We start from the raw sequence: 14,002 nt of genomic DNA on the forward strand, positions 1-14,002 counted from the left end.
GTGCCTGGACAAGTGCTGTGCTCATAGCAGAACTCAGTGCTCAGAATTACCTCCTCAAACAGTCTTCACTGCATAGGCAAAAAAGGAGAAGCACCACCCCTAGCCTCTTAGCACTACCTAGTAAAGGGTCATCTCCTTGGTAGTCTTCCTAATTCTGGATCCTATCCTTTCTAGCATATTCGAATTCACAGCGTGAAGAACTGGGGAAACCAGCCCTTTTAAGTGGCTTGTACGTGATGACTGATATGCTAGAAATTTCACAGTAACTACATAAAGGGGGTGATTTTGTAAGCAAACTACTTCTGGTCCCAGTCCTTGTGATGGTGTAATGAAGAATATGGCAGTTCTGAGGTCATGAGTATAAAAATTTTAAAAAATTATAGCATGTCACACAAAATGCAGCTTTTCATTATCACATGATCCTAGGGTTGAGGGTCCAATAGCATTATTATTATTTGAATATTACCCATTTTGTTAGCAGGTGGAGGTCTCATCCCACCTATCCATAACCAGTAAAGGGCAGAAGTTAGGTCCTTTCAACATGTTTTGGAAAGCATATGATACATTAGGCATTAATCTTTACCAACAGCGATTAAAGGCACACTTTTTGGAATCACACAGCTGGATTCAAATCCTGACTCCTGTAATCTGAGTAATGGGGTCAAGTAGGAGTTCCAACATCACAGAATTGGGGTGAAACATCAATCCTGTAAGCAAGTTATTACCCCTAAGCTGTGTCTTCAGCCCATCCGACCCGCACTGTCTGCATTACAGCCTGAGCCGCGCGGGCCTAAGCCCCGCCCCCTACCCGTCCCCACGACGCGCAAGCGCAGCCTGGCTCCGCCGGCTACCCTCCCCAGGCTTGCGTGCTGGTCGTCGGCGGGAGATTGGGTCTCGCGATGTGCGTATGCGTGTGCGTGCGCGGTCCTTGCGAGCTCGCGCACGCCTCCCCTCGCAGTTCTGGGCTGTGGCGGCCTCTTCCTCTTGCGTTTGGGGCAGGACCCTGAGCGGTGGCCGCGGTGAGAGCTGGGAGCCAGCGTCCACTTCGCCGCCACCGCCCTCGCTGCCTGCCTCTCCGACTTGTGCTCTTCGCGCAGTGCCGAAGCGACGGTCTGGGAAGGGAGCGGCGTCGTCGTCAGGTTCCCAGCTGATGGGCAACCCCTGGGCTCGCTGAGGGGCCGGGCTACCAGCAGCTGAGGTAGGTGGGTGCGCGGGGGTTTGTCAGTCTGGCTCAGAGCGGAGTTGGGGCCGCGGGAGCTCTTGGAGAAGGCGAAGAGGCAGCGAGAACCGGCGCTGCCGGTGCGAAGAGGTCTCCGACCCACGTCTGAGGAGGGGCTCTGGCCCAGCCCGCAGCGAGAGGAGGGGCCCCGGACGTAGCCTGCTCTCCCTCGGCGTGGAGCCATTATTGGGGGGAACTGCCTCCGGCTGCGGGGGAGGGGTCACCCTTTCTTTTCTTTAAGAGGTCAAAATTAGCAGTCTTCCCTGTCCCTAGTTAAATTAAAGCCTGCCGGCTTCGAGATGGACGTCTAGATGGAGTGGCCTGTGGACTTCTGCCGCTCGCAGAACTCCCCAAGTGCAGGGATAGCGGGCTATGAATTTTGGTTGTTGGAGGGTACGCGACTCTTTATCTGGTGTGGGCGTGTATCTTCTGTAAAGTTAATGTTAATGCTTTAATAATCGCTTTTGGTTACAACAGCTAATACATTTTCAAACGCCTCTTGTCAAGTAAGGATTCTGGTACGGGGGAAACTGCGCCGTGGGGCACAATTAAGGGGTAGAGAGGAGACAAAGAAGGCCGTTATTTATGATCTGTCGTGGTATCAAAACTTTCTGTGGTGGGACAGGCTGCATGGCTTTTGGCATTTATTTTGGCTGTTGCTGAATAGATTTTCTGAGTAATGTGGGTCACAAATGGACTTTTATTTAGAATTATAAAAACACATATGATTCTATATAATCGTTACAACCCAAATGACCTGAAATAAATCTGAGAATTGTTTGATGTTTGATCTTTGGAAGAGACCACAACTTGGATTTCTTGAAAGGAAGATTTTCTCCGTGTTTAGAAAGCTTCAGGAGTGCTTTGTGAAGTTAATAAAAATAGTCATAGTTCTTTATGTTGGCAGTAATGAGTACCACATTCAAGAAAAGGGAAAAGAATTATTTCGTAAAGAATGGCTCACCCAGAGAATGCCGAATTTAAACACAGTAGAACAGTATCAAAGATAGCAAGTTTTAATGTGTGCTTTCTCCCCCCCCCCTTTAAAGATTTATTTATTTATTTATTTTAGGGGGCAGGGGGAGGGGCAAGGGAGCGGGAATCAGAAGCGGACTCCCCGCTGAGTTTGGAGCTGGACGCTGGGGCTCAATCCCACGACCCAAACGGAAATCAGCAGTTTCTCAACCGACTCAGCCTCCCAGGCGCCCCAGTGTGTGCTTTAAAAATTCTAATTTAGTCATAGTTAAAATATATAGAAGCTCTTAGTTGATTCCCTTATATTCAGTGAACTATTTTTAAAGGTAATTAACCTTTGATAGGCTACACGTTCAGTTATGTAACTCTTGGCTTTCTTTCAGTCCAAACTTTATTAGAGAAATGAATTCATTCTCTCTTTAAGAATTGTGGCCTGCATACTTTCATTGAACTCTGTACTGTTATGGGAAGACTCTTAGAAGAAAGAACAGTATGCCGCCAAGCCCTGAAGTAGGAGACATTATAATAAGTGTAGGATTAAATAATGCTTGTATATATAAATAACTGCTTACAAACATCTATCTTGTGTATGTGTGTGTAGGTGATGATGCACAAAAGGATCTAATGGCTGTTGTTTGATTCCCATCTGAAAAGGTTGAACTTCAAAGTAGAAACTGTTTCCTTTTTAGTTAACTACATCAGTAACTGTCATAGTAGATTAATTTCTTTTCCAACTTTTTTTTTTTTTTTTTTTTAAGAAAAATGGAGAGCTCAGGGTGTGGGTGAGGAGAGTGGGGAGGGGCAGAGGGAGAGAGAAACTTTTAAGGCAGGCCCCACACCTGGTTTTGTCTCATGATCCTGAGAGCTGGACCCTACCGAAGTGCAGAGTGGGACACTTAACCAACAGAGCTACCCAGGCGTCCCTCTTTTCTAGTGTCTTAATCAGTTATTGAGTAAGCGCAATACTGTACTGATTTTTTTTTTTTTTTTTTTTTTTTACTGTTGTGGGGAAGGAAAACAGAACATGTAGAAGACTTGCCCTTAGAAATGTTCCTTAAGTCAGTGCCTCATTGTTTTTCCATTGGAATAAACAACTGTACTCCTGTTTTGTGTCCTAGTGCTAGTGCTATGTTTTGCATGGACTTGGCTCTCAATAAATGTGAGCCGTGTCAGAACTAAATTAACATAATACAAACCAAATGCCTGAATTCCTGGAGAAGATTAAAGGAATTGGTGAGGGGTGCTTTTCTTTTCTTTTTCTTCTTCTTCTTTTTTTTTTTTTTTTTTAATTACAGGTCTACTTTTTAAGTAGTGTGGGGTTTTTTTGTTGGTTCTTTTTTCAGTGTTTGTTGGTATCTGAGTAGAAGAAACATGGCCACATCTTTCTAAGCTGGCTCTGTATCCTGAGTGCTAATATATGGTGAGTGTTCTGCTAAATTAAGAGGAAGTAAAGTTAAGGGAAGTAAGATCCAGAGGAAAGGTTTTGGTAAATGATAGGAATTTAAAAGGCATAAAATGTAAAGCACTGAAATAGACTGTAGGAAGAAACATTTTCTTCTTTTACTGTCAGTGCTGGTTGTAGATGGGAACTTGTGCCTTTCTACCTCTTTTTACTAGAGTTTTCCGTTCAGCAGGGTGATTTCTGAATGATAAAATTGAAAACGGGTTCACTTTTTCTCTTAAAATCTTCTCAGAGGTCTGTGTTTATCTTTGTTTTTGCATGTGGTCTCTAGTCCAACTTTATTGGCAATAAACTGGTATTTTGATTTCTGTGAAATTCCTGTTTATATGTCTCAATTAGTTTATAACTTCAAGGGAAAAAGAATGTGGTTAGTCCCTTCACAAATTCCAACGTTAGCTTTTCTTCAGTTTGGAAGACAAATCTGTTTGACTTTGTAGATGTTATCAACAGAAAGATTTTGTGGCTGTTTGGAGAAGTATGAGTGACAGAGGTGAATAAAAAACAAGAATATGGGGCACCTGGGTGGCTCAGTGGGTTAATAAGCCTCTGGGTCCTGGGATCATGCCCCACCTCGGGCTCTGCTCCGTAGGAAGACTGCTTCCCCCCTCTCTCTGCCTGCCTCTCTGCCTATTTGTGATCGCTCTCTGTCAAAATAAATAAAATCTTCAAAAAAAAAAAAAAAAGGATATTATTTATTTATTTATTTAAAGATTATATTTGACGGAGAGATAATACAGAGAGGGAACACAAGGAGTAGGAGAGGAAGGAGCAGGCCTCCCACCGAGCGGGGTCCCGATGCTCGGATCATGATCCCCACCCCGGGATCATGACTTGAGCCAAAGGCAGACGCTTAAAGACTGAGCCACCCAGGCGCCCCTATTTTATTTTTAAAGATTTTATTTTTGAGACAAAGAGCATGAGAGCTGGGTGAGAAGCAGAGGGAGAAGAAGCACACTCCCTGCTGAGCTGGGAGCCCTTGTGTGGGACTCCATCTGGGAGTCCAGCAACCTGACTTGAGCTAAGGCAGATGCTTAATCGGCTGAGCCACCAAGGTGCCCCAAAACAGGATTTTTTTTTTTTTAATATTTATTTATTTATTTATTTTTAATTTAGCAGACAGAGATCACAAGTAGGCAGAGAAGCTGGCAGAGAGAGAGAGGAGGAAGCAGGCTCCCTGTGGAGCAGAGAGCCCGATGCCGGGCTTGATCCCAGGACCCAGGGACCATGACCTGAGCCAAAGGCAGAGGCTTAACCCACTGAGCCACCCAGGCACCCCCCAAAACAGGAATATTTTAAAGTGGTTCTTAGGTTTTCATTTTCGTATAGCTGGGTCATTCTCATGGTCAGGGGTGAATTTTTACTCCTCCCCCCCCCATCCCCACCCCACCCCAGAATATTTGGCAATGTATGGAGAAACTTAGGTTGTCAAATTGGGAGGGAGAAGAAGAGAGTGTAGCTACTGACATCTAGTGGGTAGAGGCTAGGGGTGCTCCTAAGCATCTTAAAATACACAGGACATCACCCCCCCAAACCCCAAGAGTTATCTGACTCAAATGACAGTGCTATTATTGAGAAATCCTGATGTAGTTATATTATGCTGGAATTGTTGGTACTGATGTCAGATTACCTGAATTCCTGTTTGACTTTACCATTTCCAAATGTGTGACTCCCATTTCTGTAAAATAGGGCTAATAATAGTATGTTCCTCACAGAGTTGTGTGGATTAAATCAGATACTGTGCAAAATGCCAACCTTTTTACGTGACACATAGGAAATGTTCAAAAACTTAACTTTCAGCTAATATTACTACATTTGGAACACATCTTGATCTGTTTTTATTTCTGAGCTGAAATTAGAATTTGAGCTGATGAAGTGATAATAACCTATTTCTAATTGTATCTTTGGGATTAAGCAAAGAATTACTCCTTTTAATATTTGTGTAATTCATTTAATTTGTTTTGTGTTCTCAAGTCTGTAAGGCTTCTGCTGTAAACAAATAGCTTCTCATTGTACATATTCTTTTATAGTTAAGACTTTAAGCCAGCTGTGGGGAGCCTGGCTCAGGTCATGATCTCAGGGTCCCGGGATCAAGCCCTACATCTGGCTCTCTGCTCAGCAGGACGCCTGCTTCCCCCTCTCTGCCTGCCTCTTTGCCTACTTGTGATCTCTCTCTCTCTGTCAAATAAATAAATAAAGTCTTTAAAAAAAAAAAAAAAAGACTTTAAGCCAGCTGGTGAATAGCTTTGTATCTGTTGATTTTCAGTTCTGTGACTTGATTCCCATTTCCTTTTGCTTTTATAACTGAGGTTTTGATGCAATTTTACATGTGTGGTATAGGCAAACATTAACAGCTTATGGGCTAGATTTTTTTTTTTAATTTTTATTTTTTATTTATCCATTTGAGAGAGAGAGAAAGCATGAGAGGGGAGAAGGTCAGAGAGAAGCAGACTCCCCGTGGAGCTGGGAGCCTGCTGCGGGATTTGATGCTGGGACTCTGGGATCATGACCTGAGCCTCGAAGGCAGTCCCTTAACCATCTGAGCCACCCAGGTGCCCAATAGGCTAGATCTTACTGTACACCTGTGACTCTTTTTCTAAATCTGAATTGGAACCCATATGTTTATTTTTTTTATCTTACTGAAATACTATATTTTAGTTCACCCATTTTCTGGGGCGCCTGGGTGGCTGTCTGTTAAATGTCTGCCCTTTGTTTGGGTCATGATCCTGGGATCAAGTCCCAGATCAGGGTCCTGGTCTTCCTACTCAGTGGGGAGTCTGCTTCTCCTTCTCTGCCTCTTCCCCAGCTCATGCTCTTTCTCTCTGTCAAATAAATAAATTTTTAAAGAAAAAAAACCAAAAAACAAACATTTTCTGTGCGTCTAAATGATATGGCTGTTTAGGGCTGGCCTGTTATGGTACCGGTCATAATATATACTTCATAAAGAGAAAAAAATCACAGGGATGTCTTCACAGACTAAACAGAGACTGGACTCATTGTTAATTAGTCACAGGGCTCTTTTAAGGGAGGAAGATCCACACATACTTACGATCAGGAAGAAATTGCACATGCAGCTTTTTGTCTTGATAATCATACCTTTAAAATAGGAAGTTTTTTTGTTGATTGTTACCCATATTTTTGTAGTGTAATTCTCAGTTGTATAAGTGTAGATTCATTTTAGCTAATGGAAACCTTTGTTCACCTCTCCTATTCGTACTTCCTCCTGTTTGGATAGTTTGGGTTAAAACTTTGTTTTGGGGGGTTTGTTTTTTTTTGTTTGTTTGTTTGTTTTTAATGGATTAGTTAATTTAAAGGGAGTATCTTGAGAGATTGTGTTCTTTGCTTGGCACTTTCCGTGATTTGTAAAGTGTAGCTTACACTGCTGAGGATCCTTTTTGTTTTTTTAAAGGTTTGTTTATTTGAACAAGCACGAGAGATCCAGAGCGCATGCGCGAGTGGGGGAGGGGAGGGTAGAGGGAAAGAATCTGCAGACCGACTCCCTGCTGAGCGCGGTGCCTGAAGCAGGGGCTCTGTCTCAAGACCAATGAGATTATGACCTCAGCGGAAACTGAGTCAGTTGCTTAACTGAAGGGAGCTACTCAAGCACCCCTACACTTGAGGGTTCTAGATAAATAATAAATTATAAGGAAGAAATGTCCACCTTGTGGCAACTGTGGCTAGGTCAGAAGTGTATATGTGAGAAATAAAGGGCCAAAAGAAGATACTCTAAGAATGTTAGGCAAATGAAAAAAAAAAGAATACTGTTAATAAGAGTTCTTGTTTTTGTTGTTACTGTTTCAGGGTTTCATAATCTAGGGAAAAAGAACCTCTAAAATGTAACAGATTCATTCCCTAGTTAGCCACTTTTCCAGTTCCTAAGCAGAGAACATTATGGCTACTAATGCCTATTATAGTTGAGTTATCTTGCATGACTTATGTCCATACACTTGATTAAGTTGAGGAAAACAAGTGTCTTTGAATCTGCTGATGCATGTTTGTTTATAAGTGGTCTGGAGTCCTGCCTGTCAGTCTAATTTTAGGTCGCCTGCATCCGTTTTGGAAGACAGACTATTTTCTCACTGAATACTGTCATACAGGTATGTATTTGTGTATGTGTATTTATGCATATTTGTCTTTTATTTTTGGTAGAAAATGATGCATCCTGTTGCCAGCAGTAATCCAGCTTTCTGTGGGCCTGGCAAGCCTTCCTGCCTCAGTGAAGATGCCATGAGAGCTGCTGATCAGTTTGACATATATTCCTCCCAGCAAAGCAAATATAGCCACACAGTCAGCCACAAACCAATGGCTTGTCAGAGGCAAGACCCATTAAATGAAACACACTTGCAGACTACAAGTGGCAGAAGTCTAGAGATAAAAGATGAACTAAAGAAAAAGAAAAATCTCAACCGATCTGGTAAACGTGGCCGACCTTCAGGAACCACCAAATCTGCAGGATACCGTACCAGCACAGGCCGACCCCTGGGAACCACCAAAGCAGCTGGATTTAAGACAAGTCCAGGCAGACCTCTGGGTACAACTAAAGCTGCTGGATACAAAGTCAGCCCAGGGAGACCTCCAGGTAGCATTAAAGCTCTATCCCGTCTTGCCGATCTTGGTTATGGCTGTGGCACCGCTGCTTTTCCTTACCCTATGATACATGGCAGAGCAGTTCATGGGGTAGAGGAAACCAGCAGTGAAGTCAAGCCACCCAGTGAGTGAATGAGGCAGGAAAGGAGGGCCAGGTTTAGAAGGAGTAGTGTGAATAATCCCAAAGCTTCTTGGTTTTATTTTGACATAGATGATTTTGTGGCCTGGGCTTTCCAAATTTGTTTTCCTGTTTGATTTGTTTTCCTGGTTTTGCTCAGAAACTGCCATATGCTGACAGATGCACTCAGGGCATGAGCAGTGGCATTGTATTTGTATATAGGTTCAAGTGTAATACCTAACTACGTCATTTTTGCTTTTCCTTTAGAGTTCTGGTTGTGTCTCATATTTCATTACTCCTTTTGGGCCATTCTAAATAGATGCTTTATGTGCTAAACAACTGAAACCATTATACCTATTAGTTTGTGAAGTAAGCCTACAATATAATAAAGATAATATCCAAGGTATTTTTAACTGATGGAACAAAGCAAACTAATGATTCAGGATTACTTGAGGTAATGGCTGTGAGTTTTTGTAACATTTATTTTCATGAGACAGGACACAGATATTTGTATGCTTTGGCATTTCCATAGACTTCAGATGTTAACAATCTTTTAATGTTCTAGGTTTAAGCAGCAGAAGCTTATTTATTTTATTTTACTGATTTACATGGTATTAATTGATTTAACCATTATTCCTAAAAGAATTCTTATGTTTGCCTTTCAACATTGATTCGTTGTGTATCTTTAATTGTCTGAGAGCATATATACCAAACACTACAAGCAATTCATATTTACAGAAAAATTAAACTTTTTAAGAAAAACTGCACATTACATTTCTGGTGAAATATGCATTCTGAGAATAGCATACTTAATATAATAGAAAAAGAAATATTCTTAAGGTCTGCATGTAGCTGTAGTCACTACATTTTGCCTTTAAATATTTAGTTTTAAAGCATTATACTTAAAACATTTATTAATGCTCATTTATTCAAAAATTTTTTAGTGTTTTCCTGAGAAATTGTCCCATTGCATTAGCACTTACTGTGGTTTCAGGTTTATATCTACCAAAGGACACAAATTGAATGGTAGAGTCTAAAACTGGTATAAACAAGATGCAATTGTCTGTCAGAACCCAAATATTAAGAAATATATAGGAATCCATCTATGCATGAATCATGTAGAAATATGTTGATTAGTTTAATTAAAAATCTAATTGTGGCTCCAGTGGGACCACTTCATCCAAAAGAAGATCTTTTCCAGCAACGTTTGCTTTAGAAGTAAGATAGCAAAGAAAAAGTATTGTGTAGATGTGTATGATAGGGACAGAGAGAAATCACTTTTCTCCCCTTTCTGAAAGGGATAGTCTTTGTTAATACACATTTTATTTATTCTGAGTTTCTTCTAAATAAACTATTACAAACTTTGGATTTGAAAAAAGAAAATTCCACTCAAATTGTGGAATTTTAAATGCCTTTGAGATTCTAGTGTAGATTTGCAGGACCCAAAAACTTTTTAAATAACTAAAATTTTAAAAGGGCGCACATTGTGTTATTTGGGCTTGCTCTCAGTTAATGCAAACTCTCATTGCAAATGGATGTCATGTTTCGTACCTTTTCATCAGGAAAAAAGCAGCAAGCTTTTAGGTGTTCCAGTGATACCTGACACAATGAGCTGGACTTACGCTGCTCTTTACAGTAAGAGGTGTTACATTGTATGTGGGGACTGTGTTTCCACTGGCATCTAAGACAGTGACCTCAACAATTTTAGCTTTGCACAAACCATAGAGAACAATATTGGATGACTATATAATCAGATGTAACATTCTGGCAGCTAAATTGCTACAAGAGTTTCTCTTTGCAGAAGCTTAAAATAAAAAACTTTGAATAATTTACTCAGAACAGTATAACTTCTGACACACGCAAATGCTTACATCTTTATTCATATGTTTATCCACGTTTGATATATATCTGTCATTTACCTGTTTCTCAAGTTGTTGTTCAGCACATGGTGACTTAGAAACCCTCTTGAGTTCCTGAAAATGGTTGTTTCATTAAATGTTCTATGGTAGGGTAATATAGATCACGGTCTAGGATTTGGTTGACTTTTGTTTTATACTATGTCTGTTTGGCGATTCCCTTTCAGTTTATTTTCATTCCTGATTTTGTTGTACATACCCTTCCCTTTCTCTTGCCTTTGCTTCATTCATTCATTGCCCTGCCTCTTTCCCCATCCTCCAGCACATCTACTCAGTGGTGCTGTGCTGTGTGTCAGAAGATAAAGCAGGTGTATTATTGTATAATGAATTTTGTATACATGTTAATGAAATGGTGAAATCAGCTAAAGGAATTCTGTTCATAACAGTGTTTATTAATATCAGGAGCTATGTCCCAGGAAAAAGAGGGGGCAAATGGCTACAGTTGTGAATGGTTAACATTGTTTAGAGAGCTGAATTTTCTGTTCATGTAAGCATTTACCTGGAGTATTAGACCTGTATGATGGTGAGCATCTCCTGATTCCACTTCCTTTTCTCCTTGTGAACAGTTTATTGGTGCCATGCTGATGAGAAAGACATCTAAGTGATAACATGAAGTCTTAAAATATAAAATATTTTTACTTCTCTATAAAGACTACATTGTGCATCTTTTGTAACACTGTCTCTTGTCATGATAAACACTGAAATAGCATGTTAAACAATTGCCTATACTTTAATATAATCAGTTGGGGAAAACTGGCTTTTTCCTCCAACTGTGTGATTGTTCCTTGAAAGGTAAATTGCTAATTTTATATTGTATAATTCTGTTCTTCACAAAATAGGTTTCACTATTCTGTATTAAAACTGTTGGTCAGAAAATGATCTGCTATCCAAGTAAGTTTGCTTTACTATTTTCTTTGAAAACTATTTTAACATGCCTTATTTATTATCATATTAACAAATAAGCAGCTAATACAGATGAAATTTTCATTTTTTGACAGATATAACCTTGCATAACTAATCTTTAGTATGGGATGATTTTGATACTATCTTTGGAGTTTTGCACTGGATATTAAAAAAATACTGGCACAATGTATTGGAAGAAAATAAGTATCTGATTAATTTTTAATATTTGGGGACATTTTTAAAATCAGTGTTCAATTAGACTAAAATATTCTTTATATTTTTTATTTACTTTTTAAAAGAAAATATCTGTTAAAGTAATAAAAGTAATCTTCATTCCAAACTGATGTTTGTGTGAATCTACATGTATATTTTCATGATGTAATAGAGTTTCTTTGAGTTAAGGAGGAAAAAACAATGTTCTGGATCCGTTTATTAGGTTAAAGGTGATCCAGCCAGTGTAAGAAAAACCAGTGTATGAGCTAAAGTAAAAAAAAAAACCAACCTTCTTCTTTCTATTCTAAGAAGCTTTAAAAAATAATTCAGGGGATGTTGGCGATAACTGCTGCTCTGTCGGTCATTGTCTCTTTATGCAGTAAAATTTTATCCCTTCATAATATAAAAATTCACAACAGTTCAGAACTTTTCCTTGGACCTAAAATATTGAGATGCTATTATATTTTTGTTTTTATTATGGCTTAACTATATGCTATTAAACTCTAGGATGTATCTAAATCTTTCCTTTGCTTTTCCCTCCCCCTCCTCAGAAGTAGGTAAACCTGTACTCTCACATACAATGTATTTAATTTTTGGAAAATTTAATGCTATAGTAAATCAAGTGTGTGATTTATAATAATCAGACCACTTTGATTCTTTAAGTTTCATAGTTTCCTTTTTCCACAGATAATTACAGAGAAAATAATTACCAATTAACTGATATAAGCACGCTGTCCTCTGCTGTAAAAAGTCCGAATAGATACTGTGTATGTTTTTATGTCCATGAACTTGAGCTACTCGTGTGCAATTATGTGTATGGGAATGGAGTAGTGTTCATGATTTGTATCTACATCATCATATGGATGTATATTTATTAATAAAGTCATTGCTTTAAAACCAATTATGTTTACTGCTTTATTTTCTTAGCACAATATTTGTGAAGTGGACGGATGGTAAGTAAACCTTTATCATGACAGGATCTCATATTTTTCTTGGCTGTGCTTCCTGAAATAGTAATATTTAGGGGCGCCTGGGTGGCTCAGTGGGTTAAAACCTCTGCTTTCAGCTCAGGTCATGATCTCAGGGTCCTGGGATCCAGCCCTGCATCGGGCTCTCTGCTCAGCAGGGAGCCTGCTTCCTCCTCTCTCTCTGCCTACTTGTGATCTCTGTCAAATAAATAAATAAAATCTTTTTAAAAAATAGTAATATTTATATATCTGAAATTTAAAATCCCAACTTATAAACAGATCTCGTGTTGTTTGCTTTTTCTTCGCATTATTAAGATACAGCAGGCTACTAGTTCTGCCATAGGGTTATATTTAAATTTTAAGTGTGGTTGATCTTCTTAATTTATAAAATTCAGGTAGTAGGATGTCTCGGCAACTCACTTGGTTGAGTGTCTGACTCTCAGTTTCTGCTCAGGTCATGATCTCAGGGTCCTGGGATTGAGCCCTACATCCAGTGCCACTCTCTATGTAGAGTCGGCTCAAGATTTTCTTTCTCTTCTCTCCTATTGCTCCTCCCCTGATTGTGTGTGCGCGCTCTTTCTCTCTCTCTCAAATAAATAAATCTTGAAAAAAAATTTCGGATGGGGCTGCCTGGGTGGCTTAGTCATTTAAGTGTCAGACCCATGGTTTTGGTTCCGGTGATGATCTCAGGGTCATGGATCAAGCACCCTGTCGGGCTCTGCGCTTGGCCTAGAGTCTGTTTGTCCCTCTCCCTCTACTCTTTCTTTCCTGCCACCCCTTCCCCCATTTGTGGTTTCTCTCTCTCTCAAATAAATATTTCCAAAAAATTTCAGGTGTTAAACATGGCTAATTTGCTGTTGTTTTAATGTGGATTTGTTTTTGTTTTTTGGTACAAAGAGCTTGCAGGAGGAGGGGGGGGTGTGGCAGGGAAGGGCAGAGGAAGAGAGAGAAAGAGAATCTCAGGCTCCAGGCCCAGTATGGGGCTCATTTCATGACTATGAGATCATGACCTAAGCCATAATCATGAGTTGGTCACTTAACCAACTGAGGCACCATCCAGGCACCTCCGTTTTGATGTTAACCTTAGGGAGAACAGTAAGTGCATACTTTGTTAAATATTGGAGCTATAAAAGGGAAACACTTTCTCCTAATTTTTTTTTTTAAGATTTTATTTATTTATTTGACGGACAGATCACAAGTAGGCAGAGAGGCAGGCAGGCAGAGAGAGAGAGAGAGGAGGAAGCAGGCTCCATGCTGAGCAGAGAGCCCGATGTGGGGCTCGATCCCAGGACCCTGGGATCATGACCTGAGCTGAAGGCAGAGGCTTTAACCCACTGAGCCACCCAGGCACCCCACTTTCTCCTAATTTTTTTGAGCATATAACTTCATTTTTTATTTTCTCCAAAACCTGCAGATCATCTACATGAGAGGTTTGCAAACTAAGGCCCACTGCCCGTTCTTGTAAATAGAGTTTTGCTGAATAGCCATTCTCAGACAAAGGTATATGGCAGCTTTTGTAATACAGTGGCAGTGCTGAGGAGTTCTAGCATAAGATCAGCAAGGCATAAATTATTTACTAATTATTTCTTTATGGGAAAGTTTGCTGACCCCTCATTTAGAAAGATAAATTGGAGTAGGGAACAT

The 14,002-nt window shown here is 40.1% G+C and overlaps 1 protein-coding gene across 2 annotated transcripts; it reads left to right on the top strand.

The window, feature by feature from the left end:
• The first annotated feature begins 860 nt into the window (after positions 1-860).
• Positions 861-12,291, top strand: C12H5orf24 (chromosome 12 C5orf24 homolog). Of its 2 annotated transcripts, none has more exons than XM_059417601.1 (2): positions 861-1,198; positions 7,803-12,291. In XM_059417601.1, the coding sequence occupies exon 2, from the start codon at positions 7,806-7,808 to the stop codon at positions 8,370-8,372; it is 567 nt and encodes a 188-aa protein (XP_059273584.1). In that variant the 5' UTR covers positions 861-1,198; positions 7,803-7,805; the 3' UTR covers positions 8,373-12,291. The 2 variants fall into 2 exon arrangements, with proteins under 2 accessions (XP_059273584.1, XP_059273583.1); XM_059417600.1 differs by lacking the exon at positions 861-1,198 and adding an exon at positions 3,530-3,614.
• The last annotated feature ends 1,711 nt before the right edge of the window (positions 12,292-14,002 follow it).

This window comes from Mustela nigripes, chromosome 12, assembly GCF_022355385.1.
Source record: "Mustela nigripes isolate SB6536 chromosome 12, MUSNIG.SB6536, whole genome shotgun sequence".
NCBI lineage: Eukaryota > Metazoa > Chordata > Mammalia > Carnivora > Mustelidae > Mustela > Mustela nigripes.